General features: G+C 45.6%; 1 protein-coding gene across 1 annotated transcript in view; it reads left to right on the forward strand.

The window, feature by feature from the left end:
* LOC112634677 (transmembrane protein 132B) overlaps positions 1 to 27,831 on the forward strand; it is a 325,168-nt gene that overhangs the window by 188,753 nt on the left and 108,584 nt on the right. The window contains exon 4 of the mRNA XM_025402374.1: positions 3,111 to 3,297. Within this exon, the coding sequence (XP_025258159.1) occupies positions 3,111 to 3,297 (187 nt within the window). The remainder of the gene's footprint in view (positions 1 to 3,110; positions 3,298 to 27,831) is intronic.

The raw sequence follows: 27,831 nt of genomic DNA on the forward strand, positions 1-27,831 counted from the left end.
GAATCATGAAACACTTCTTGATATTTGAAAGGCTTATCAAGACTAGATTAAGAACAGGTCAAATTAACAATTATGAACTAATTTTTGTAGAAATGGGATCATTAGCAAATATGCCCATTACCTAAAAGTATAAGACCTCTTTCCTCTGAATTGAGAGAAATGACTTTTAAAAAAACCTTTACATAAAAGTGACTCTGCCTTAATTTTTATTCCATTCATTGCTGGACTCGGGCAGGTTCCTGCAGTTGGTCCAGCTCACAGGCTGGGAAGTCAGAGAGGAGCAGGACGTGCCCACAGTCAGAGGGGCTGACCCTGTCATGCAGACCCTACCCACTTTGCCCAAAGACTGGCCACTTCTCTTTCTTTACCCCAGGACTAGAAAGTTGATTTTTCAGGATGAAATGGCTGGTGACAGAGCTCATTTCTCCTCTCACTGGATCTTCGCTTCCCTGGCATTAGCTTCTCTGTGGTCTACGGAATGCTAAGAACCCAGGAGGTATTGGAAACAGCTCCCTAGTTCTGGTTACAAAGCACAGTGCAGCCCAAAGAGAAGTTGAAAATTTGATCTGACAGGACCAAGCATCTCGTATAGGAGGTGACTTAACAGATGGATTCGTGGAGAATTTCTGTGACCAGTAAAGAGAAATTAGGCTGGAATATGGTGGATGGAAAGTGGCAGGGGCACAGGGAGGTGACTCTATCTGAAAACTGAGCTAAAAACTCAGCTTTTCATCTCTGCTCTCTTTGCCTTTCACTAAAGATACCCAGGTAACTAGGGGTCCCCTGGTGCAGAAGGGGGTCCCATGTGTGCACACTTTCAGTCCCCTCATGAGTTCAGAAACTCCTATTCAACACACATTTTCTTGCAAAACAACTTGTACCAATAGATACATGAAGATTTATAGATCCCAAGTACCTACATGCAGCTTAGGCTCAGCTGGGACCGGGACCACCTGGCTATGTTTGCCCATGGGAGCCCCTAAACTTTTCCACAGCTGTGTGTATCCTATGATTTTGAGATCATCACAGCATGAATTCATAGTACTGGACGGTACATGAAGTGAGTACACACCCACTCCCTCATTCCATCCTCATAATTCTACTGAAAGTAGAAAGACCAGTATTATTGTTATTTACTAATTTTTCACGTGAGGAAGCTGATGGTGGAAGGGGTACAAATGACTTTCCCAGGGTGCAAAGCAGGTCAGCAGTTGTCTATCTGCCCTGTGCAACTTGTCACCACGGGCCACATGTGGCTGGTGAACATTTGAAATTAGGATACTGTGACTGAATAACTGAATTTAAATTTGATTTATTCTTTTTATTTTTATTTTTGTTGAGACAGAGTCTTGCTCTGTTGCCCAGGCTGGAATGCAGTGGCCGGATCTCAGCTCACTGCAAGCTCCGCCTCCCGGGTTTACGCCATTCTCCTGCCTCAGCCTCCCGAGTAGCTGGGACTACAGGTGCCCGCCACCTCGCCCGGCTAGTTTTTTTGTATTTTTTTAGTAGAGACGGGGTTTCACCATGTTAGCCAGGATGGTCTCGATCTCCTGACCTCGTGATCCACCCGTCTCGGCCTCCCAAAGTGCTGGGATTACAGGCTTGAGCCACCGTGCCCGGCCTGATTTATTCTTAAATTATTTTAATTTGAATGTAAATAGCCATTTGTGGCTGGTGGCCACCATATTGGGCACTATGGTGTCAGAGAGTTCCTTAAAATCTTGGCTAAATGGGAAAAAGGTTGCCTATGACCAATTCTATATGGAGTCCAATGTGGTTTCCCTTTGGGTAGAATTTCTTACCAGTCAGGTCAGTGTGGTTTAGTTTTGTCAGTGCCATGGCCATATTCCAATGTTCCTCTGGTACCTCTTGGCACATACAAGGAAGCAGATGTGGTTTCCCTACCACTGTTCTTATAGGAGTCGCAGTGCCGAGGAGCTGTCCATGGTAGGAGAGTCCATTAGACAAGCAGCAGGCAGCAGGTTCTTTTTCAAAACTCCTCACAGGTTGTGAGTTTGGGAGCCCAGACTGCAGACCTTGCCTAGGCCCCCAGAGGCAGGAAGGAGACTTCTCAGCCTACGTTGGTCCTGCGAGGCCCATTGGCAGAGAAGGAGCAGCTGGTGTGTGTGGCTCAGGCCTGAGCGGAGCTTGTGGATCAGCTGCTCTGCCGTCGCCTTCCTTGGATCTGGGTGGAGCTGGATTCATGGGGATGGAAACAGGCTGATGGATCAGGGTCATTCACAATCCTGTGCTGCACGGCTTTCTGTTTTAACTGTTCAGTGACTTCTTGTCAATGCGATAGCCTGCAATTTACAAGTCCATGCCAATAACAAGGGGCTCCCTGCATATACAAATACTAAGAATCACTAAATACTAAATACTAAAGAATTTGCCAACTTCTCAGCCCCCTGCCACCTCCAAACACACATATGATGTTGTCATTCCATGAATTAAGGCAGGTGGGATTTTCTTGCATTACTTCTAATCCCATTTGGTGAAATGAGAAATCCAGTATAGTACCTTCTTATATTGCTCATAGTTTATGTATTAAACCACATAGTGTGTGAAGTTCTTTATCACTCTTAGTCTCCTGATGCTTCCACACACCCATGAGGCCCCCACTATTCTCCACAAATTCTAAAGCTTGGAGAGTTTTAACAACTGGTCTACAGACCCCAGCTAAGTAGAAGCAGGAATAGCCAAGGTCTAGGGTGCGCTTTGTGATTGGAGGAGCAGTGAAGCTACATGAAATGGCTTGGGGGCCTTTCTTGAGTATGGAGCTTGGATTATGGCATGCCCGTGCCTGGGCTGGGGAAGGAGAGCTGTGCCTGGTGTCCGCAGAATTGAAATGCTGGCCGAGTTACTCATCCAGTGAAAGACAGCCTGCTTTCTGCAACACGGAGCCCTAGAGACGGATCGTCAGCCCATTCTGAGGTGTGGGCTGCTGATGGGCCCCGTGAATGAGGCTCCAACAACACTGCCATGTGACTTGTTGAACTTGGCAGTCATTCTTTTGGTTGACAAATAAGAATGTGGCAATTTATTACATTCTTGACATTCTGCTGAGTCTGAGGTTTTAAATGGAACCTTGATATGTGTTTGTTTTCCAGGGTAAATGGATCCTTCTATGAGATCTTGCAAGTGGACTTTGGAATTGATAACAGCAGTGACCTGGCTGGGGCCCAGCAGATTACCTGGCAGGTGGAGTACCCGATTGAGGACTCCATGAGTGAGCTGGTCGTCTCCGAGATCTTCGTCAGCCAGACAACCTTTGTGGGCATCGTCCCGCTCGCCATGGTGAGGAATCTGGGGGCTTCAGAGAAAGTGTCACAAAGAAGTTTTCTTTAAACATGATGCGCTGTATAATCTGTTATTTCCCGTATACCTGATACACTGTTTAAACAAGGAAAATATACTTAAATTGCGTTTGATCAACCTGCTTTTCATAATGGTTCCTTGGGAACTATTTAGGGTCTACTGTGTAAATCCCTTTTCATTTGTGGATATTGAGAAACTGTTTTCTGGGGAGCCCTTATTCTTTATTTTCTCAGTCTGCATGCATATCAGGAACTGAGTGCTGCACTGAGTGAAAACAGTTTTGTTGAAATGCATCAGGGTTACCTGGTGGGAACAGTGGCTCTGTATGCCAAGTATCTGACCCCTTGTCAATTGGCTTTGCCCTGAAGGTTCCAAGGTAACTTACGGATTGGAAAACTCTAAAATACAGATGGACTGAAAGAGTCTTGCTGGGAACTGACCACTTTATGCTGGGTAGAGTCCCGGAGTCCACAGAACTGCCTGTGTTTCTGCTTCACTGGCCTGGAGGTGATTGGATTTCTTCCCCTGAGCTTGGTTGAAGTTATGTTCATAGTCAAGCTCAGGGGCTACCTCTGAGATCAGGGTCACAGGTGAGATTCCAGAGCCTAAATTCCAGAGATTCCACGGAGACAGAAAGTCCATGGGTACCACCTACTTAATACCCTTTTCCACACTGGAAATGTTCAACCATTTTCTGCACTGCTTTGACCTTCCTTTCTGGTACCAAAGTGTGGGATCCATGTCCAGATACTCTAGAAACATCTGTGGGTGCTTTTGATCATTCATCATGCAAGTTAAACAACAAAGTTGAGACTCCTTTGAACCCTACATCTTACAATTAATTCTGCCGTCCCTGAATCTCGAGTGTCTCAAGTGTGTTGAGTGTGTCGCTCTGCTGGGAACACACTCTCCGTACGTTTCCCACGTCCGGGTCCTTTTCCCCAACTCAACTGTTTATGGAGCTACGTTCTATGACCTTGTCGGCTAAAACTGGCCCTCCCTCCCCTGCCAGCTCATCACCCTCTACCTGTCATCATCCTGTTTTATCCTCTTCCTAGACATTATCACTGGTTGATATTTAGGGTTCATTTTCTGTCTTCCTCCCCAGAAGGTGGGGACTCATGACAGTAGGGTTATCCTGGTCAGTTCTGTCCACATCATTCCCCCCTGCACCTAGCACAATGGCTGGCACAGTTAATGTTTGTTGACTGAATGAATGGATCTGTGCTTTAGTCCAAGCTTCCAGGATGATTTAGTTTTTGAAGATTAGACTGACGGAGATCATTCCTGTGATCACTGACCCACATTGTGGTTTGAGGGCAGCCATGTCTAGTTGGGGAAGTAACTGTTAAGGAATGGAGATGGATGATTGTCGGTTTTAAGATGGAATGAAGCTGTATCCCTTGTGCCTGGGAACTTATCTATAAATTCTCCAACTCAGCTAGATCAGGCTGAGGTTGGGGAATCTCTACTCAAAGTCCTTACCACTTTGCTCTGTGCTTTATCTGTAGCACTCCATTCACAGTGGGTTTGGAAGCTACCATCGCTGCCACCTCCTCTACCTCCACCTTCTCTTTCCTCCTTCTCTTCCTCTTTCTTCACTTCCCTTCCTTCTCCTTCTCCTTCTCTTTCTTCTTCTTTTTCTCCTCCTTCCTCTTCCCCTTCCCCTTCTCCTTTTCCTTATTCCAAGGCAAGTTATGGAAAGATCAGTGGCAATTAATGCTGGACCACCCCTGCATGAAGTAAGGGAACTAGGGTACACAGCTACACAATGTACAAAACGTGGGCTCACTATTGTCAGAGTCTGACGAGAAGCAGAAATCCCTCTGTAGTTAAAACAGAGCAGCTTTAAATGCAAGGACTTAAATACACAGGGAACGAAACAGATGAGAAGCAGACGTAGAACAGAGGAGAGCCAGGCACTGTAGTAAGAATGAGAATCTGCTCCTACCCCCAGGCCAGAGGGTGAGGGTGGAGGGGGTCTTACCAGAGCCCAGGACCTGGGGGTCACTGCTGCAGCTAGAATCACATTTGAGCAGCCTGGTTAGGGCTGGAGTGTGGGAGAGATTCAACTGTTGCGAAGGATATACCTGAGGCAGGGCTGGGAGTGGGGTGAGGAATTACCTGGCTTCTGCCTCCACCCTCCTGCCAGATCCTGCAAAGTCTTTCACTTAATCTCATCCTGCTGGCTGAGGCATAAGCTTAGGAAGCAGCATCTTCAGGGGTCAACACTACTGTGATCCAGAACTGATCAGAGGAAGGCCAGGGACTGGATCTGAGGGTGACAGCCTCCAGCCGGTGCCATTATCTTGCTGGTTTTATTACATGCCGACTCCTGTGAACCAAATCCAGCCTGTCCCTCAGAAGCTTGCATATTCAGAACGTGGCCAAGCCAAGTCTCGTTCCTCTCAGGTCTCCTTTTGGCTTCCTCGGCCCAGAATGCTCCACTACGGCTGATATCTTGTCACTTTTCACTCGAAGGTCAACTTGTGGAGAGGCCTCTCCTGGTTACATGGCTAAATTAGTCTCCCCCTTTCTATTTTCACTTATTTGTCCTTGTCTCATGCAGATCCCATCACTGTCTGTGATCCACGCTTATTTATATGAGTGTTTGTGTCCTGTCTGTCTCAGTCTAGGTCCAGCCATAAGAAAGAATGTGAACACAGAAAGTTTAACATAGAGAATTGTTAACTATCACAGAGGACTGGGATAGTGAGGGATTGGTTAGTTAGAAGTGGAGAGAACTCTAAAGAATATAGGAATGACAGATATGGGGAGCAGCTACTAGCCTGAAGGCTGAACTATAATGCTCAAAGAAGAGGTTTCCCCTGCCCATGCCCTGGAAGCAACATTTCTCGAGAGGTTGTGGTCACAGCTCACTGAGTCCAGACAAGTTGCTGATGTAGCACTCGGGTAGAGCTTGATGGAAATCTGTCCGCTGCAGTGCTCGGGACAGCTGTTCACAAGGGTGATGCACTTGCTACCAAACTATTGAAGGTGGACGTTGGGGAAAGCTGCTAGCTCTGAGGGGCTGCTGGCCACCATGCACTGCAGTAGTGGGACACCAAGAAAGCCACCAATGCTGGAGTAGATCCATGCATGGCAGGAGCTGCAGAGAGAGGGCCTCAGCATCAGAAAGCCAACCCTTTCCTCCCAAACTGTCTCTCCAGCATGCTCTACTGACAAAGCCTAATGTTGTGCCCACTGGAAAAGCAAAAATATTGAAATAGGGCTCAGATCTATTTTCACAGAGCAGGTAATGAGGGGTGAACTTGGAGCTGAGAGGCCATGAATCGATAATCAGCATACTGCAGGTCCTCCCCACTGGATTTCAAGCTCCCTGATGGGAGGCGCCATGTTTATTTTGCTTGCTGGATGTTTCTTCAGCATGGTGCCAAGTATATAGTATTTGCTCAGCAAATGAATGAATGGTTATGTCTACCATCATAGCCTGAGTCCATTGGCTAGAGAGCTCTTGCTTGCTGTATTATTAATTTTCCTGTGCTGCTCTCACAAATTACCATAAACTCAATGACCTTAAAAACCTACAGATTTATTCTCTTAGAGTTCTGGAGGTCAGAAGTCCTAACTAGGTTCCCTGGGCTAAAGCAAAGTTGTCAGTAGGGCTGGTTCCTTCTGGAAGCTCTAGGGGAGAATTTTTTCTGTCCCATTTCTAGCTTCTAGAGTCTGCCAACTTTCCTTGGCTCATGGGTCCACCTGACTCTCATCTCTGCTTCCATCATTGTATCACCTTCTCTGACTTTCCTGCTTTCTCTTCCCTTTTAAGGACCTTTGTGATGACATGGGGCCCACCCAGATAATTCAGGATATTCTCCCCATCTCAAGATCCCTAACTTAATCACACTTGGAAAGATTCCTTTTTTTTTTTTTTAATTTTTTTTTTTTTATTATTATTGTACTTTAAGTTCTAGGGTACATGTGCATAACGTGCAGGTTTGTTACATATGTATACTTGTGCCATGTTGGTGTGCTGCGCCCATCAACTCGTCAGCACCCATCAACTCGTCATTTACATCAGGTATAACTCCCAATGCAATCCCTCCCCCCTCCCCTCTCCCCATGATAGGCCCCGGTGTGTGATGTTCCCCTTCCCGAGTCCAAGTGATCTCATTGTTCAGTTCCCACCTATGAGTGAGACATGCGGTGTTTGGTTTTCTGTTCTTGTGATAGTTTGCTAAGAATGATGGTTTCCAGCTGCATCCATGTCCCTACAAAGGACACAAACTCATCCTTTTTTATGGCTGCATAGTATTCCATGGTGTATATGTGCCACATTTGGCCATGCCAAGTAATGTATTCACAGGTTCTGGGATTAGGACGTGGACATCTCTGGAGGAGGCTGTTATTTTCCTAGCACACTTGCTTATGCAGGATTCCAGCTCTCTCTAGTTGGAGCTTCCTCAAGCTGGGTGCTCAGGGCTCTCCATCCCTCCTCCCATGATCTGCTCTGTCGTTGTGCTGTAGCCCCAGGCTGCTGCCTGCACCAGCTTATAGTTGGTGCCTCCCAGGCTGCTGCCTTGGGAGCTTTTTTGGCCTCCATGTCACTCTGGCACCTCTGACAGCTCCAAGCTCCTGGGGATACTACTCTCCTCACCGGGGATGCACTTTCCTTGTGCTTGGCTCTTCCAGAGGACCCCAGAGCAGAGCTTCCAGAGCACCAAGGAATATGAGTCTCTTAGGCATCCCCATCCACAGAGGGGATGTGGACAACCAAGGGACAGGGGCTGGGTGGGCTCTGGTCATAGTTCCACATCACTGTCCTCTAATCCTGGGACTGGGAGGAGGAGACCACGAAGTCAAAGCCCAGCTGGCCTGTCATTCTCCACGTAGCCTCAGGCTGGCCACCTAACCTCCCTTTAGTTGCTCATGTGTGAGTTTCCGAGTGAGAGTACCTCTTCTCTCTACTTCACAGTGGTGTCAGATGGATAAACTGAGCCATAAAGAATATGAACATGCTTAAACTATCAAGGCAAATATAAAAGTCATGTATGTAGAGGGAAAGTGTCCCAGAGAGGGCACCAGATCAGATTCAGCTGGCGTGTGGGCTTAACAATCCTCTCTATCCAGCCAGTTTCATTATCCTATTGATTTGCCTGGGAAAATTTCAATTATGATTACCTTTGAGGTAGGTGGCAGTGAGACATTTTCGTCAAGAGTGAGGGCTATTGGGTCAACCTGCCTAGTTTGAAATTTGAGCTCCAGTGCTTACTAGGTTCAAGATATTGGGCAAGTCACTCAATCTTTCTGAAGCTCCACTTCATCTGTAAACTGTAAGAATCACATTGCCTGCCTGATAGTTTTGTGAGGATTAAATTATATACTAAGGTAAAGTGTTTGCCCACTGGCTTGGCATACTGCATGCACTCAATAATGTTGAACTGTTATAATTTTCGTCATTGTCATTGTGTTATCTAGCCATCTGTAGGTATAGTTGTCAAAGTTTGGGAGAAGGTAAAACAAGTTCAACCTCAGGTTGGATGATGGTGGGTTCTCCTCTTGGAGAAAAGGAGGTGGAAAGGAGTCTGATTTGCTGAGTCAGACATAGCCAAAGGGTTTAGGGTGGGCACATTATGGGTGCAGAGAGAGAGAGAGAGAATCACAGAGGGTCTGGAAGCTCATGGAGGGCTCCTACTGTTTGGGAGAGTCAGGGAAGAAAGGGGAGGAAGGAATGTGCTATCTAATTCTTGAAGGTGAATGGACATTAGCCAGGTGGAAAGAAGGAAGGGTGTTCCAGGCAGATGGAACGATGTGTGTGATGAGCAGGAGCAAGAACATGGGAGTTTATGGGGCTGCAGGTGGCTTGGGGCTGGTGTTTGGGCCAAGGGGAGATGATAAGGGGAACAGAGAAGGGGGCAGCAGAACACTCTAGTAGGCTTGGATACTATGCTAGGATGTCTGATCTTTGTTCTGGAGTTATCCTTTATTCATTGGTTTGGATCATTTATTGTGGATCACAAAGAATGTATGAATCCACAAGTATTCATCGAAGTTCTGTATGTTGTGATTTGAATGTGTCCTCTCCAAAATTCACGAGGAAACTCAATCCCTCTTGTGGTGGTATTACCAGGTGAGGCCTTTTGGGAAGTGATTAGCCATGAGGGCTCTGCCCTCACAAAGGGATGGCTTCCTTATAAAAGGGCTGGAGGAACGGCTTAGGCCCCCGTGCCTGTCCCTTCCGCCATGCGAGGACATGGTGTTTCATCCTCCCTGGAAGATGCAGCAACAAGGCGCCATCTTGGAAGCAGAGACGAGATCTTCAGCAGACGCTGACCTTGCCAGGGCCTTGGTCTTGGCCTTCCAGCATCCAGAACTGTGAGGAAGTAAATTTCTATTCTTCATAAATGACCCAATCTCAGGTATTTTGTTGTAGCCGCACAGAAGAAGGACCTGTGGTATACTCGGCGAGTGGGGTGGTGGCCAGTGGTGTTCTCTTAGCCAGTGGCCACTCCTGCTTCCTGCTTCCTCCCCAGCCTTCTTGCTAAAAGGGCCTTGGTTATGATCTTTGCCCTCTGAGTGGCCACATCCTTTGGTCCACTGGGTAAGGTTGGACTCCTCCACAGTCCCAGGGTGGCATCTGGATTGGCCTAAGCCATCACGGTTTGTTCATCCCCTTCCCTTGTGATTATTGCACCCAGGGGGATGTTGCCTAGTTGGGCGAGGGGTCTGGAAAAATAACAACTTGTTGTTAAAAAGGAATGAAGCACAGGGCCATTCCTGCTTTTTGTCCTGAGCGTGACTGTGTAAGGAGCGGGAGGTGTCACTGTGAGAGGAGCTGCACACACTCTGGGGCAGCAGAGCAGAGACAGAGTGGGAGGCTGTGTCCTCGCCAGTGTCACAGGCTGCCCAGCTACACCGTTACCAGCCTCCCTCCTCCAGGCCTCCTGCCTCGTGACACAGTAAACCTGCCCAATGTAAATCCCCTCTGGCTAGTGCTTGGCTGCAGCTTGGAGGGTTTCAACTGAAGACTCTTCTTAGCCTCCCATCACCTTCCTAGGCCTGCTGGGCTCCTCGCCCAGGGGTCATCACTATCAGGAAGGGGGGGGGCAGGGATGCCATCCACCGTGCCGTCCCTCATTTCTGCCTGGAGAGGAGACTCATTCCTACAGGCCCCAGTTGGCCACAGACCTTCCTTCCCATTGGTTAAAACTGGGTGGCATACACAGATGCTGGGAGAATGAGAGTCTGGCCTTGTAATCTCACCTGTGACAGCCATGGAGTGGGCAGTTGAAGCATCTGCACTCGTGGAATAGCCCACCCAGTGCTCTAAGAAGGTGCTGCTGTCCTGGGATTCAACCCCAGGCTTATGATTTAGGACTTTGCTGCCACAGGTGTGTGATCCTGGATTGTGTTGGTTGCTGTTGACCTTTTGGGTAGCAAGTCAGTCTCTACTTCACGAAGATAAATATGCAGCTTTTGGGAGAATGCCTGATAGGAAGTGGGAGGGACTCGGTCATGGACACCAGGGTGGAGCTGATGCAGTAGCCAAGCAGGCAGACTGGCAGAGGGAGGCGGCTGTGATGAGGTGCTCACTTATTCATTCTTCCTTCCTTCCATTCATCCAGCCATCCACCCGTCCAACCACCCATCCACCGTTCCATCCACCCATTCACCCTTCCATCCACCCATTTACCCTTCCATCCACCCATCCACCACCCTTCTATCCACCCATTTACCTTTCCAACTACCCATCCACCCTTATATCCACCCATTTATCCTTCCGTCTACCCATCCACCCTTCCATCCACCCATCCACCCTTCCAGCCACCTATCCACCCATCCACGCATCCATCCTTCCATCCACCCATCCACCCTTCCATCCACCCATCCACCCTTCCATCCACCCATCCACCCTTCTATCCACCCATCCACCCTTCCATCTACATATCTACCTTTCCATCCACCCATCCAACCCAGCCACCCATCTATTCAAAGAGGAACAGCGAACATTTACTTAGCAGCACTATATGCTGGGTTCATAATTTTTTAGTGAATGAAAAGAGAGAAAATGGAATGGATAGAAGTTTTGGAGCTGAAATTATTAGACCCTGGAAACCATTTGTATCTAAGATTTCCATTTCTAGCAGAGCAGCACAGATGGTCAACAGCTTCAAAAACCCCGTCTTGAAAAGGGTTGTCTAAGGAGAGGGATGCTGCCACCCAGGGTGACAGCGGTGCTTCCTGCATTATCTTCCACATCTGTATCATCCTTTTGCCCCCTCTCCATGGCTAAGAAATGCTAACAAATGTGTTTGTTTCTTTTTTTTTTTCCTCTAAAGGCACAGATTTTCCTTTTTCCTTCAACGGTGTCTGTTCTTTAGGTTTTCTGCCCAATTACTGAGCTTTGAGCTTAGAGATTTATTTCCGTGGGTGGCTTGGTGTTGAGGGCTACAGTCCACCCTTCAACGACTATTCTTAAAACTGAAAAGCCCAGCTCTGCACATGCAGATAAAAAACCACATTATCTTTCAAAAAGATCGGAATAAAAAAATGAGCACACTTGTGAGTTTCTAGGCAACTGGGCACATGGGCTCAGCACAGGCTACAGCGAGAGATCATCAGATTCCTTTTTAGTCGTATTGGCCTGAAACCTTACAACAAGGCCTGGACACAAATACTTCTTTATTCCAGACAGCGTTTGTATGCCTCTTCTGTGCCGAGCACTGTTCTAGTGAATGGCGATGAATAAGGCAGACAAGACCTCAGCTCTCATGCTGTCATGCTAGGGGAGGGGACTGATGAATGCAAGAAACATAAACAGTTGACCTTTGAACAATGCAGGCATTAGGGGCACTGACCCCTCCACAGTCAAAAATCTCAGTATAACTTTTGACTGACTGGAAACTTAACTACTAATAGACTACTGTTGACTAGAAGCCTTACTGACAACATAGTTAATCAACACATGTTTTGCACGTTATATGTGCTAGATATCAGCGGTCCCCAACCTCTTTTGGCACCAGGGATTGGCTTCATGGAAAACATTTTTTCCATGAACCAGGATGGGGGGATGGTTTCAGGGTGATTCAGGTGTATTACATTGTGTACTTTATTTCTATTATTATTATTTCTGCTATTATTCTTCCTTTCTTCCTCCCACTCTTTCTTCCTTCCTCCCCCTCCTCCTTCTCCTTTCTTCTTCTCCTTCGTTCTTCCTCCTCCTTCTTCTGTCTTCCTTCCTCCTTCTTCCTTTTCCTCCTTATTTCTTCTTCCTCCTCCTTCCTCCTCCTCCTTCTTTTGAGATAAGGTCTCACTCTGTTGCCCAGGTTGGAGTGCAGTGGCACAATCACAGCTCACTGCAGCCTCGATCTCCCAGGCTCAAGTAATCCTCCTGCCTTAGCCTCCCAAGTAGCTGGGACCACAGGCATGCCACTATCCCTGGTTAATTTTTTATTTTTATTTTTATTTTGTAGAGACAAGATTCACCATGTTGCCCAGGCTGGTCTCAAACTCCTGGGCTCAACCAATCCTTCCACTTCAGCCTCCAAAATTGTTAGGATTACAGGCGTGAACCACTGTGCCCGGCCTGAAACTTATTAAGTACCCAGGAGGCCTTTTATTTTCTTCAAATGATTCTGCCTGGTGGCCCCAAAGGCCAACAGGGAACTTGACTCTTGCAAAGCTCCCCTTCCTGTCAAGAGAATCTTTCTCTTCCTTCCCACCTCTGTGTGTCCTGTGCTCACTCGCTTTGCTGGTCGCTGGGATTCAGACGGGGGCAGCCTCTGTCTGTGGAGTCTCCAGCACTGAGTAGGGGTGCTTTACCCCAAGGAAGGGCCAGCAGGTGCCACATGGGCCCTTGGGGTCTGTCCCAGCTTTGGGAAGCCATAAGTAGGAGGGCATTTTAGAAAGGTTCGAAGGCTTCTGGAGCAGTCTGTGTCTTGTCTTTCATCTTTTGTTTAGTGCAAAACTTTAAAAATCTAAACAGAGTTTGAATACATCTTCCTAAAACGTCATAGACAAGTGCCTGTTGGCTGCTTTCTAATTCCTACTGCCTCGCCCAAATTAATGATTGTGTATCATTTTATTTCTTTTAGTCAGAACCTTGTCTTTCTATGTATCTACATTCTCATACGTATGTGGGGCTGCAGGAGTTCGAGGCTGCAGTGAGCCGTGATTGTGCTACTACACTCCAGCCTGGGCCACAGAGCGAGACCCTGTCTGTAACAAAACCAAACAAATGGATATGGGGCTGCAGAAAATCCATGGTACGGCTTTGTGTGTGGTTGTGTTTGAAAACAAATGGCATTATGTTGAGTGTAATATTCTTTACAGTCAGCAACATGCTTTAGAGGTTTTTTGTGCTAATATGAATAGAGCTTAATTATTTTCTAAAAACTCTCATGTTCTGCAGTAGGTTCTTCCATAGTTTTTTTTTTTTTTTAAACCCATTTCCCTATTGATGAATATTTAGGTTACTTCTATTTCTTTTCTCTTCTCCTCTCTGTCTCTTTCCCTCTCTCTCTCTCCTCCACTCCCCCACCCCCAACTAGGATGCATCCTGTAAAGCTCCATCTGGTTTGGGGGTGGGAAGTGGGTTTTATATCATGTGCCAAATGGTCGTCTGCTAGAGCGCTATGTTAGGCAGGAAAAAGGATGCCAATCAGTAAACAATGTCTGTTTTGGGTGCTATATTAGTTTTCTAGGGCTGCAGTACCAAATTACCACAAACTGGGTGGCTTAAAACAATAGGAATTTCTTTCCTCACAGCTCTGAAGGCCAGAAGTCTGAAATCAAGATGCTAGCAGGGAGGTGCTCCCTCTGACGCCTCTAGGGGAGGCGCCTTCCCTGCCTCTTCCAGCTTCCGCTGGCTCCAGGCATTCCTTAGCCTGTGGCCACCTTGCACTCATCTCTCCCTTTGTCATCACATGAGCTGTGTGTGTGTGTGTCTGTGTCTCTGTGTCCTCCCCTCATAAGGACACCAGTCATTGCATTGAGGGCTCACTCTAATCCAGTATGACCTCATTTAAACTAATGACATGTGCAAAAATTCTATTTCCAAATCAGGTCATATTCTGAGGTTGTCAGTGAATGTGAATTTTGGGGGGACACTTGCTCTCTATAGGTATAGGAGGCAGGGAGTGCTACATGAGTGCCATTGACCACTTAGATCTAGGGCAGCACAGTCAGTGCACCGTCCGCGTGTGCAGTGAGAACTGGGGTTCCAAATAATGACTCTGCCAGGCCGTTATATCTCCAGCCATTCACTCAGCTACACAATACTCAAACTCAGTCGTGTTGACTGGACTGCTAATCAGGACAGGAAGAACTTTTACTGTCTTTGAATGTTATTTTCCTTTTTCTTTTTTTTATTTTCCTTTTTCCTGTTTCTTTTTTTTTGTTGTTTTGTTTTGCTCTGCCACTCAGGCTGGAGTTCAGTGGTGTGTTCATAGCTCACTGCAGCTTTAACCTCCAGGGCTCAATTGATCTTCCCACTTCAGGTTCCTGAGAAGCTGGGACTGTTGGCACATGCCACAACACCTGGCTGATTTTTATGTATTTTTTTGTAGAGACAAAGTCTCACTGTGTTGCCCAGGCTATTCTCCAACTCCTGGGCTCAAATGATCCTCCCACTTTGACCTTCCAAAGTGCTGGGATTACAGGAGTGAGACACTGTGTCTGGCCTGAGAGTTATTTTTGTGGCACCCTGACGTCATAGCCTACCTAGAAGGTCTGTGTTTCTCCCCCTTCCCACAAAACCCCACGTTTGTGAGTATAATTACTGTTGAGGAAGACACACAACATTTGGCAGTTGGTATCTAGAATAGACTGAAGGTGTCTGTCTCTTAGGTTCTCTTCTATACCAGAATGAGCAAGGTGTTCTGTAAACAGCCGTAACCTCAGTTATATCCGCACCATTTCCCCTGATTGATCCTACCCTCTCACAGCTGAAAGGAGCAATTTTAAATTGTCAGGGAGAATGCCTGTCCACTGAGTACACTTTACCAATGGCCACAAGTAACCGTCTTTGTCGGCTGAGCTGAAAGCCATGTGCTTTGTAAATGCCGCCGTAGTACTTGGTGCAGAGTGGGCACCCCATTGTGGCATTCCTGGCTCTGCAAGCCAACTACCTACACTGTTATTCCAGCACGTGGTGCCAGGGAGACCATTTAGTAAACCCATCGCCACAGTGGCCCCATAACTGGATTTAGCTGTTACGCCATTTCCTAACTTACATTAAAAACATAACAATATTAAAGGATGGCTCTTGGAGAGTGAACTGGAGTCAGCTCAGTGGAAAGGAAGGGAAAAGCCCATTAAGATGTTTGGTTCAGCTGACCTGCTTCTATTTGGGAAAACCTTTGCTGATGTATAATTTCTGAAGGTGAAAGGGAAAAAGAGACCCAGCTAAGCAAGTTCAGGAGGGAAATGGGTGGTTGTCAGTCAGAGCAACAAAGTAGTGGAATTCCGGGTGCTTCAACGGCAGGGATGAGACATGACAAATGTTTAAAGACTCCGTCAATATCATTAATATTGATGACCTGTCTCACAGGGATGGCTGTCGTGCAGCGCATCCGTCAGAGACTCCTGCCCTGGAATTATCCTGCTTGTCGGATGAGCCCGGGGATTTTATAGTCCTATTTTACATCCCCTTAAAGATAGTAAAATAATCAGGAAGCTGCATTCTTTTTTTTTTTTTTTTTTTTTTTTGAGACAGTCTCACTCTGTTGCCCAGGCTGGAGTGCAATGGTGCAATCTTGGCTCACTGCAACCTCCGCCTCCTGAGTTCAAGCGATTCTCCTGCCCCAGCCTCCTGAGTAGCTGGGATTACAGGTGTGTGCCACCACGCCCAGCTAATTTTTGTATTTTTAGTAGAGACAGAGTTTCACCATGTTGGCCAGGCTGGTCTCGAACTCCTGACCTCAGGTGATCTGCCCACCTCAGCCTCCCAAAGTGCTGGGATTACAGGCGTGAACCACCACACCTGGCCTTAGGAACCTGTATTCTGAGACAATAATTTTCTTTTAAAAAAACAACTCACTGTTGATGGCGAACTAGATTATGTATCACAGCTTGGGGGGTGTGAGTATGCAGGCTGTCTGCGAGCACTTTGACACTGAGTCTTGCCTGCTGCAAGCCTGATGTTTATGTTTGGCAAACCAGAGCGCTGGCCAGCGAGTCACTTTGCCAGCCTCTGTACTGCTCAGGAAAGGGCCCCTTCTCCACAGCTGGGGAGATGTGAGATGCGTGTGCTTAAGAAAATCAAGCTGCTGTCATTCAAATCCAACCTGGCTTAAAGCTGTGTGACCCTCAACACAGTGCCCCTTAGCTATCCTGTCTGTGAAAAGTGTAATATAATTCCTACCAGAAGCCAGAATAACCTTATCTTGTTACCATGAGGATGAAGTGAAGCAGTATTTGCACACTGCTTGTCACATAATGCATGTATGATAAATGTTAAGAGTTTGTTTCTTATTTTTGTTTGAAGGGGAAATACTTAAGACAGTGGTGAAATTCAACATATTTCGTAGCCGGGTGGCGTGGCCACTGACCAATCGGAATAGATGCATCTTGTAAATCATTTTTACAGCCTCTCCCCTTCCCAGGGCACTCCGCCTGAGACAAACAGCGAGAGAATGTTCCTAAACACTTGTTTTTCCCTCGCACAGCTGATTGCAGAGCCCAGCAAATCTTTCTCTAAATGGCTTTACTTTGACAAGGGGTGGCGATGGCATTTTGATTGGCATCAGCCTCTCCTCCGGGGAAGGGCCTCGTGGGCGACGGTCCCGGCACGCCCGCTAGATGGCGCCGCAGACCGGGTTGTACTGGCCGCGCGCCCTCCCCTCCCCCCGGAGGCTCCCGGAGCCCCTGCAGGGCCGGACTCGCTGCGTCCTCAGGACCTGCGATTTCCAGGGATTCCCCGTTTCCCTGAGCGTGAGCATAAAAAGGCTCCTTCCTGCAGCCCGAGCCAGCTTAGCGCAGCCCGCGATCCCTGGCACCTAACAACCTGCTTCAGCCAAAATCTTAAGAGGCTTTGTTATTTTTATTTAAAATGATGCATGTTCATTATAACATTTTAAAACAATATATGGAAAAATCACAATCTCAGCACCCCCGGTATAGCCAGCAGTAATACTGGAAAATTATTGTTCCACGTATGGAGTCGAAGTCCACATATAGGCAGAGAGATGACTGTGTCTGGACACAGAAGTGGCCGGCGAACTTCCTATTTAAAATGGGAGCATATTCTGTGTGCTGGGTTTTTTTCTTTATTAAGTGCTAAGTCCTTCGTTTTACTTACATTTAAGAGAAGACATAATTTAATATGAAGTTTCTGAACTTCAAAAAACCATTAATCACTACAAGAAATACTGTTTTTTGTTTGTTTGTTTGTGTTTGTAACGGAGTCTCGCTCCGTCCCCCAGGCTGGAGTGCAATGGCGCGATCTCGGCTCACTGCAAGCTCCGCCTCCCAGGTTCCCGCCATTCTCCTGCCTCAACCTCCCGAGTAGCTGGGACTACAGGCGCCCGCCACCACGCCCGGCTAATTTTTTGTATTTTTAGTAGAGACGAGGTTTCACCGTGTTACCCAGGATGGTCTCGATCTCCTGACCTTGTGATCCACCCGCCTCGGCCTCCCAAAGTGCTGGGATTACAGGCGTGAGCCACGGCGCTCGGCCGAAATACTGGTTTTTAAAAATCACCTTGCTGACTGGGCACGGTGGCTCATGCCTGTAATGCCAACACTTTGGGAGGCTGAGGCCGGGGGATCGCTTGCGTCCAAGAATTTGAGACCGGCCTGGGAAACGTAGTGAGACCCCTGTCTCTACAAACATTTAAAAATTAGCCATGCATGGTGACACATGCCGGTAATCCCAGCTACTCGAGAGGCTGAGGTGGGAGGATTTGCTTGCACTCAGGAGGTCGAGGCTGCAGTGAGCCATGATCATGCCATTGCACTCCAGCTTGGGTGACAAAGCGAAACCTTGTCTCAAACTTCCCACCCCACAACCAAAACCAAACCAAACCCAAACGACAACAGCAACAACAAAATGGTAAGCAAAAATCATCTTACTATGATTAAGGGGAAAAGGTTTATGGTAAAAACAAGTCAGTGATTAGAGTCCTTATTTTTTTATCATTACTATTATTACCATCACCACCACCATTACAGTCACATGCACTCTTTCAATTTTTATTATTACTATTACTTCCATCACTACCACCAGTACAGTTACATCCACTCTTTCAGATGCCACAATTTAATTTTAGCATAGAACCTGAAGCTATCCAATATGGTAGCCATTAGCTTCACGTGGCTATTAAAATTAAATTTAATATTAAATAAAATTAAAAGTTCGGTTTCTCAGTTGCACTTGCCATATTTCAAGTGCTCAGCGGCCACATGAAGCTAGTGGTTTCCACATTTGGCAGCACAGATATAGAACCTTCCAGCGGTGATCTGTTGGATAGTGCTGCTGTCGATTGATTCTCTTCCCTGACAGATGAATAAACAGCACCGTGAGACGTCTGCCTAGGTATTTATTAATTGTATGTAGCCTATATACCTAATATATGCATTTACACTAAGTTTTATCACATTTATATTTCCTTGTAGAACCCAGTGCTTCTACTTAATATTAATTTGTTGTTCAAATTCTGTCATAGGCATCCCTACTCACTTCATCTGTTACCACCATTGTTCTGGAAAAGACTGGTCTCTTCTGTCACTGATGGCCCCTTTGTGTGGAGAGTTTTTGATTTTTTCATTCTGTTAGTCTGATTTTAATGAGATCCTGAGGGGGGAAAAGATGAATCAAGTTTCCAGCCCACTGTGTTTAACTGGGAGTCCCACAGGGCTTGGTAACCTGTGAAATGCTGCTGAGACTTAAAGAGTTGTTTGCCAGTCATTCCTCCCACAGCTTGACTGAGGGCCTGTGTGCCAGCACCAGGCTGAGAGCCAGCACCTGTTGAGGGAGGCTCAGTTCTTGCCATCATGGATTTCAGGAAAGGTTTTTTTTTTTTTTTTTTTTTAATGAAGGAGGAAAGATTCCCTGTCACGATTAAAGACCACGCTGAACTCCTGGGGTGAAGGTACTGGTCTTTCTGTAATTAGACTCAGCTGAAGAAGCTGCTGGATTCTTTTCTGAGACAAACAAGACGTGAGAGTATTTAGAAAAGACCAAGAGAGTAGTTGGGGCAGACTTGCCCACCTTTGCATTTTCTCCAGAACCACCTTTGACTCTGGAAAATGTCCACTTTGCACAGGTGATGGTTGTAAGGTCCCACACTCTTTGCAGGAGAGGGGAGCTTACAGATGGAGTAAATTTCTACCTGTCCAGGCAGCAAGAAAACAAAGGCAGCTGAACACAGTCTACTTTCCTTGGGGGACTATGCCTCTACTCTGTGATTTTACAACCACATCAGACTTTTTCTGTAACTTTCCTTGTGGGTTGTTAAGAATTCCCATGTGAAAAGCAGCCACAACAAGCCGGGATTGCTTCTGCAGGGAGGTGGGTTGAATCTGGGCATGTTTTCCACATGCTGCGTGTCGGGTGGCCCCGACCTTGCTGTTCCTCTGACCTTTAAGAATGAAGGACAGGGTGTCAGGTCTTTGCTCTGTAAGGTGTGGCTGAATCTGCACACAGTTTCCTTGCAAGGTGGTGACAGACTGCTGCACAGAGTGGTTGCATGTCAGAGTTAAAGAGAGGCTGCTGTCCTTAAGAGGCACCATCTCCCAGGGACGATGCCATTCATCTGAATTTCCCAAACGTAAAGCATCAGGAAGCTTCAGTAGGAAGCAACACTGGCTGGCAGGTTCTGTTGGCTCCAGGGGTGATCATTCTGTTTTTTGTATCATAAACCTCCTGAGGGGCCACGGAGTCTGCTGGCAGACAGCTAGGACTCATATCCAGGACTTCCACGAACTCGCTCTCCAACACTGCACCATCCGCTCAATTCAGGTGCATCTCGTCTGTAATATGGAGTCAATGATGGTGTCCACCTCACACATTGTTTGTGAGGATTAAACAAGTTAATATAAGTAAGTACTTAAAACATTGCCTGGCACATGGTAGATATTCAGTAAATGTTGTTTATTCATCATTATCTAAAGATACCTTCTTTACCAGATGAATCATTTGAAAATAACCAAATCATGCTGTGGGCAAAACCTTATATCCATTGTGGTAGGCAGAATAATGGCCCTCCAAAGGTGCCCACATGTGAATTCCTAGAACCCGTGGATATATTTCCTTACATGGCAAATAGGGCTTTGCATCTGTCATTAGGTTAAGGATGTGAACTGGGGCAATTATCCTGAAAAAATACCAGTAAATAAATATGCATGCCATGCCTTTAAAACCTAGCTAAGAAATACGATAAATATGATATTACCAATAGGAGACTTATTGTTTACTCTTTTTGAGGTTTAAAAAAAATCAGAGTGTATCTGATTTGGATGGAAACATTATTGATCATCTAATTAACGGGATATATGTCCAGCTGTCCCTGGTATCCTTGAGGGATGGATCCCAGGACACCCCCATGTATACCAAAATCTGGGCATACTCAAGTCCCAAAATAGACCCTGGGGGACCCACATATACAAAGAGTCGGCCTTCCTCATGCACAGGCTTTGCATCCTGCAAATCCATGTATAAGTGTACCGGCACAGTCCAAATCCATGTTATTCAAGGGTCAACTGTATTACCCTTCAAAAACTGTTTAAGCATTAAAAAAATTCCCATAAAACACTGCAGTAGGATAAATTTCCAAAAGCAAAACAAGCCAACACACGAAACACAAATGCTTTCGAAGACTCCAGGCAGCAGAAAGACACATTAAAGCCACCTGCTGGCACCTCTTCTGTGCTACTTCTACTGTTCCAGGGGCCTTCCTGGGAACTTTGGGTGCCTTTTGTTGGTCTGTGGCCTTCCAAGTCACCTGGGGTGGACATCCGTTCTTGACAATGGCTGCAGTGAGGGGCATCACTGGGAGAGGAAGGAGGACGTGTGTTCGAGAGATATTGATTGATGCCATTCCTGGCTGTTTCCTCATGACAAAGGCAGAGGGGGAGCAGAGGTAGCAGCTGAGTCAGCTTCTTCCTGGATGGGGACGGCAGGTCCTGTTCTTGTCTCGGCCAGGCTGAGCAGGGAAATCTAGGAGGTGGCATATCAGGGACCACAGATGGCAAATCTCCTCTAAAGCACAGAGTTAGGAGCATTGGGTCCTAGAGCCAGGCCAACCTGGCTTCAAATTTCTGCTCTGCCATTTATTGGCTGTGGGACCTGGGGCACCTCCCTGGGCATCCGTGAGCCTCGGTGTCTCCACCTGCAACACGGGGATGACAGCACCTCCCCAGAGGGCACTTGACTCCAGAGTCCACACACTCATCCACCACCCCCAGACTCCGCAGATCTCCACACTGTGCCCATCCCCAGCCAGGCCTGCTTCCCCCACGTGCACACTTGGCTCCTGTTGGCGTCAGCATCGCCATCCCCATCTCAAGTCTCCATCCGTTGTGCTTCGGCAGCTGAAAGCTCACAGAGTGTATCTGATTTAGATGGAAACATTGTTGATCATCTAACTAAGGTCACCCTCCAAGGGAAACTGAGGTGTGGGGTGACTCTTCCCAGGTTATTTCTATTGTTCTTACTCTGCTTCAGAGAGAGTTTATTTATGATATCCAGCTGGGGGTGCTGAACTGACCTAAGAATTCACATCTCCCAGGTCCCAGCTTTCTGTGATGGGGAACAGTCATGTGAGGAGTTAGGGTCAGGGTTAGGGTGCAGATAACTCTGGTCTCTGTTGGGCTGCCATCACTGATTTTAGGGATAGTGCTGTTGGCTGTCACATCTCAGACAAGACACATGGACCTTCCTCAGCGGCACACCAGCAAGCACATCTCAAGTGATCAGTTATTAGACAGTCACTTGGTCAGGGACCCCTTCCATTTTCAACAGGAATTCATTCTTGTTCTGTTGCCAATCAATTAAACTTTCTATTCCTCATCTGTGGGCTCAATGTTTAATGATTCTGATGTGAGTCCAAGTTCAAAGGGCATTATTTGTAACTCTGAGAACAAGCCTCTTATTCAGTGGAATTCCTGTTAATTAACTCTGCCAGAGGCATTCATTTTCGAAAACCTAATTTGTAAAGGGTTTACTAAGATTTTGGTAATTCCAGGGTTCAGGAGGTTCTTCAAGTCCCATTCTTGGTGTTAACAGAACCTTCCGCCAGTCTTTCCTATATCAGCAAATGGCACCATCATCACCCTGTTGCTCGGAATAAAAATATAGGAGTTACCTCGGCTGCCTCTCCATTTTCAAGCATCATATTCAGCCCATCAGTAAGTCCTAGGATCTGTAATCTCCAAAATATATCCAGAGTTCAGCCACTCACTCCGTCTCCACTACCAGCACCCGAGCCCAGCCACCACCATCTCCTACCAAACTGCCTATCCTGGCCTCCTGTCTGGTCTCCCTGTTCCACTCCCGTGTCATTGTCATCTGTTCTGCACACCACAGCCAGGCCCTCTATTTAATTAATTAAACAGATTGTATGAGTCTGCTGATGAAAATCTCTGTTGGCTTCCCATTGCAATGTGAATGACGCCATGACACACACATTCTTAAGTGGCCAAAAGAAGTCTGTGTGCTTTCTCTTGCCCACCCTCCTCCCTCACTTCTCATCCCTTTCCTATACTTTCTGGCCGTGCTGGCCTCCTTTCTTTTCTGGAATTGGCCAATCTTGTTCTCACTGCAAGGCCTTGGAATACATCCTTCTCTCTGACAGGCTCTCTCTGACCCCAAGAGCAGCTCCATCTTCTCCCTGTCCAGGTCTTAGGTCAGGCATGTTCCCGTTGATGAGGTAATGGTACTGTCTCTCAGTGACCCGTTATGACACCCATCTGGTTTCTTTCCTTCACAGAATAAGCACTCTCCAAAATCCTCTGGTTAGACATGTGTTTGGCAACTTATGAGCTCTCTCTTCCTGGGAATGTAAGCTTTGTGAGGGCAGGCCCTTGTTCGTCTCCACAATTCTTTGATGAGTCGTTGGGTCTCATTTTGAGTGAACGTTGACATGCAGTCATTCATAATATTCCCCTGTTATGTTTTTGATATGTCTGACTCTCTACTGATGTCACCCTTCTTATTCTGGCATTGATTCTTCTTTCTTTTGTTCCTGATCAGTCTGGCTAGAGTTTTATCAATTTTAATAATCTCAAATAATCAATTTTTGATTTCATAGATTTTGCATTATATTTTCATATTTCATTAACTTTTGCTCTCATATTTGTGATTTCTTTTTGTCTGCTTACTTTGGTTTTAATTTTCTTTTTTCTAGTATATTAAGGTGAAAGCAGAGGTCACTGATGTAGACTTTTCTCTTTCTTTAGTGCTATAAATTTTCCCCTAAATTCTCCTATGTTGTATTTTCATTTTTCATCCAGTTCACAATGTTCTCTAATTTTGCTTTTGATTTTTTCTTTGGTCCATAAGTTTTAGAAACGTGTTATAGATTTTCCAATGGGGGGCATTTTCTAGATATCTTTCTATTACTGATTTCCAACATTTATTCCATTGTGACTGAGAACATACTTTGTATGACTTAATTTCTTTTATATTTATTAAGACTTGCTTTATGGTGTAGAGATAATCTCTCTTGATAAATGCTCCGTGCACACTGAGAAATGTATTCTGCTGTTGTCGAGTGGATTATTCTATAAGTGTCAGTTGGTCAAGGTAGTTGATTGTTTCATTCAAGTCTGTTAAGTCCTTGCTGATTCTTTTCCCACTTTTTGATATCAATTATTGAGAGGGGGTTTTGACATATCCTACTATTATTGGAGATTTTTCTGTTTTTTTTTTTTTTTTAGTTCTATCAGATTTTGCTCTATCCATTTTGAAGCTCTGTTATTAGATATATAAAATTTAAGATGGTAATATTATATTGATTAATTGAACTTTATATCACAATGAGACTAACTTCTTTGTCCATGGTAATATTATGTGCTATGGAATCTACTTTATCTGATACTAATCTAGCCGCTGTGGCTATCCAGTCCCTAATCCAGTCTTTTCAGGACCTCTACAGTGACTACTCAAGTCCACAGCATCTCTTGTCTGGTTTGTGGTATAATCTCTCCTGGTTCTACCCTGGCTCATTACAGTCTGTTCTCTACACAGCAGCCAGACCTATCACGTCTAACCTCTGATCCATGGTTCCACTGTCATCTTCTCTCACTCAGAAGAACATTGGAAATCCTTATCATGACCTAGTAGACCTCACTGGATCTGGCCCCAGCCACCTTTCTGACCTCACCTCCTAATCACTCTCTGTCTCCCTGATATCTCCCCTCCAGCCGTATTGGCCTTGTTTCTGTTTCTCAGATGTGCCGTACACGGTCTTGCCGTAGGGCCTTTACACTTCCTGTTCCCTCTGCCTGGGCTTCTCTTCCTTCAGATGTCTACAAGACTCATGCTTTCAGTTCAATCCAGTCTCTGCTTAAATATCACCTGGTAAGAGAGGCCTTCCCTGATCACCCTGGAGAGAATGACCAACTCCTGTTGTGCTGCTTAAGTTTTCTTGCTTTGTTTTTCTTCATAATAATCATTGTCACGACACATTTTGCTATATCTTTTGCACCTGGAACAGCACCTGACACATATAGAAAGTCCTCGGAACAGCACCTGACACATATAGAAAGTCCTCAACAAATATTTGTTACTGAGCAGGAAACCTGAGTTTCAGAAGGAGCCAGATAGCCTCTTATGTGGGAGCTAGGGCTTGACCCTGGCACCCCTGATTCTGTCTGTCCTGACACTGTCTCTTCTGATATAGCCTCTTGAGGTTTTGCATCATTGGACAGATGTTCATTAAAACAGCCTTCTCTCTCATGTATTTCTTGGCACACAGGATGTGACTGCATGGGCCTTGAAAAATGAGAGGTTGGAGTGTCAAATAAATATGGAAGAAATTTAATTAAATAAAGGTAGGTAGATTTCATTACCACAGGACTTCTTAGAGCCTTTAATATGCCAAAGTGCTTTATAAATGTTACCCTAAAAGGCTAGAGTGTTCAACATTCCTCAGCTTCCATAGTGCTCTCCTGCCTAAATGACTCCATCAAATCAAGGGAGGAGACATAGACAGATGCAACCCTGCAAGTCCACCGAGACCTGGTGTTTTAACGAAGTGAGCGCCTGCTTCCTCAAAGTGCAGAGACCTCACCAAAGGTGGTGCAGAGCCACTCTGGGAAACGTAAAATCATGTATGAGTTAGAAAAGTTAGCATGAATTTGATTTGCTCTTTGACCCGTACGTTAATGCATACCTTTAACCCAGAGAGAAAACAGAGCTTGCATCCACGTTGCTGCTCAACAATGTCTTTCTTCAAGGGTCTGGTAGGGTAGAGGTCAGGATTGTTGGAGGAAAATAATGTCTTTAGATGGTAGATTTTTTTTCCCTGAATTTTTTACCATGGTAAAATATAACAAAACTTACTATCATCACCATTTTCAAGTGTACAGGTCAGTGTTACTAAATATATTCATACTGTTATGCAGCCATCACTACCATCCATCTCCAGGACTGTTTTCATCTTACAAAACTCAAACCCTGTACCCATTCAACACTAACTCCTTATTCCCCTTTCCTCTCAGCCCCTGGCACCCACTGTGGTGCTTTCTGTCTCTGTGATTTTCCTCATATAGGTAGATTCATATAGTATTTATTATTTTGTCGCTGGCTTACTTTACATAGCATGTTGTCCTCAAGGCTCATCCATGTAGTATGTGTCAGAATTTCCTTCCTTTTGAAGATTGAATACTATTCCATTATATGTGAATAGACCACATCTTGCTTATCCATTCATTCATCTGTTGATGGACACTTGGGTTGCTGCCATGTTATAGCTACTATGAATAACACTGCTGTGAACATAGGTGTTCAAATATCTCTTCAAAGCCTTGCCTTCTGTTCTTTTGAGTATATTGGAGAGCAGGCTTTTAATTATTTTGGTGTCTTATTATACAGGGCGCTAGACGAACGTCAGCAATGTGGCAGCTGTTGGACTGTGTGATGTCCTCCATTCTGATGATGCTGTTTGCTTTCTCAGGAAATGAGAAATGCACATTTCATATCTAGGAAGATGATCCTAGAATATGACCCTTATTCAGTCACTTATTTCAGTTGCATGTAACAGAAAGTCTAATAGTCCAGGGATACTTGGGATTTCAGAAACAGCTGAATCCAGGGACCCATATGTGTCTTTATTCATTTCTAGGCTCTACTTTTCTCAGAAGTCTAGACAGTCTCTGTCAATGTGGTGACCCCTATCATACTTACAGCTTAGAAATTCAGTTATATGATAATGCAGTCATCCCTCCCTATCCCCAGGTTCTGCATTTGTGGATTCAATCAACTATGAATGGAAAATATTAGAAAACTTAACAATAAAAACCAATACAACAATAAACAACAATACAGCAATAAACAATAATACAAATTGAAAAAATCCAATGTGGTCTAACAACTATTTACATAGAATTTACGTTGTTTTAGTCTTATAAGTAACCTAGAGATGACTTAAACTACACAGCAGGATATGGATAGGTATATGAAAATACTGTATCATTTTATATAAGAGATTTGAGCATCCTTCAAGTTCTGGATCCTGGAGCCAATCTTATGCAGATACCTGGGGATGACTGTAGTGCTTTTTAAATACCTTCTGCATCTGGCTAGCCAGTTGTCCCAGCACCATTTGTTAAATAGGGAATCCTTTCCCCATTGCTTGTTTTTGTCTTACACCAGTCAGAATGGCGATTATTAAGAAGATTATAAACATCAGATGCTGGCGAGGTTGCAGAGAAATAGGAATGCTTTTACACTGTTTGCGGGAATGTCAATTAGTTCAACCATTGTAGAAGACAGTGTGGTGATTTCTCAAAGGTTTAGACCCAGAATACCATTTGACCCAGCAATCCCATTACTGGGTATATACCCGAAGGAATATAAACCATTCTATTATAAAGATACATGCATGCTTATGTTCACTGCAGAACTATTCGCAATAGCAAAGATATGGAATCAACCCAAATGCCCATCAATGATAGACTGATAGACTGGATTAAAAAAAAAAAACTGTGTATGTATACACCATGGAATACTATACAGCCATAAAAACGGAAGGAGATCATGTTCTTTGCAGGCACATGGATGAAGCTGGAAGCCATTATCCTCAGCAAACTAACACAGAAACAGAAAACCAAACACTGCATGTTCTCAGAGGTGGAAGTTGAACAGTGAGAACACATGGACACAGAGAGGGGAATAACAGACACTGGGCCCTGTTGCAGGAGCGTGGGGGATAGGGAGAGCATCAGGAAAAATAGCTCATGCATGCCAGGCTTAAGGTGATGGGTTGATAGGTGCAGCAAACCACCACGGCACACATTTACCTATGTAACAAACCTGCACATCCTGCACATGTACCCTGGAACTTAAAAAAAACTTTCAAGTATAGTCGCAGATTTAAATTTCATATTTTAACT

The sequence above is a fragment of the Theropithecus gelada genome, chromosome 11 (assembly GCF_003255815.1).
Source record: "Theropithecus gelada isolate Dixy chromosome 11, Tgel_1.0, whole genome shotgun sequence".
NCBI lineage: Eukaryota > Metazoa > Chordata > Mammalia > Primates > Cercopithecidae > Theropithecus > Theropithecus gelada.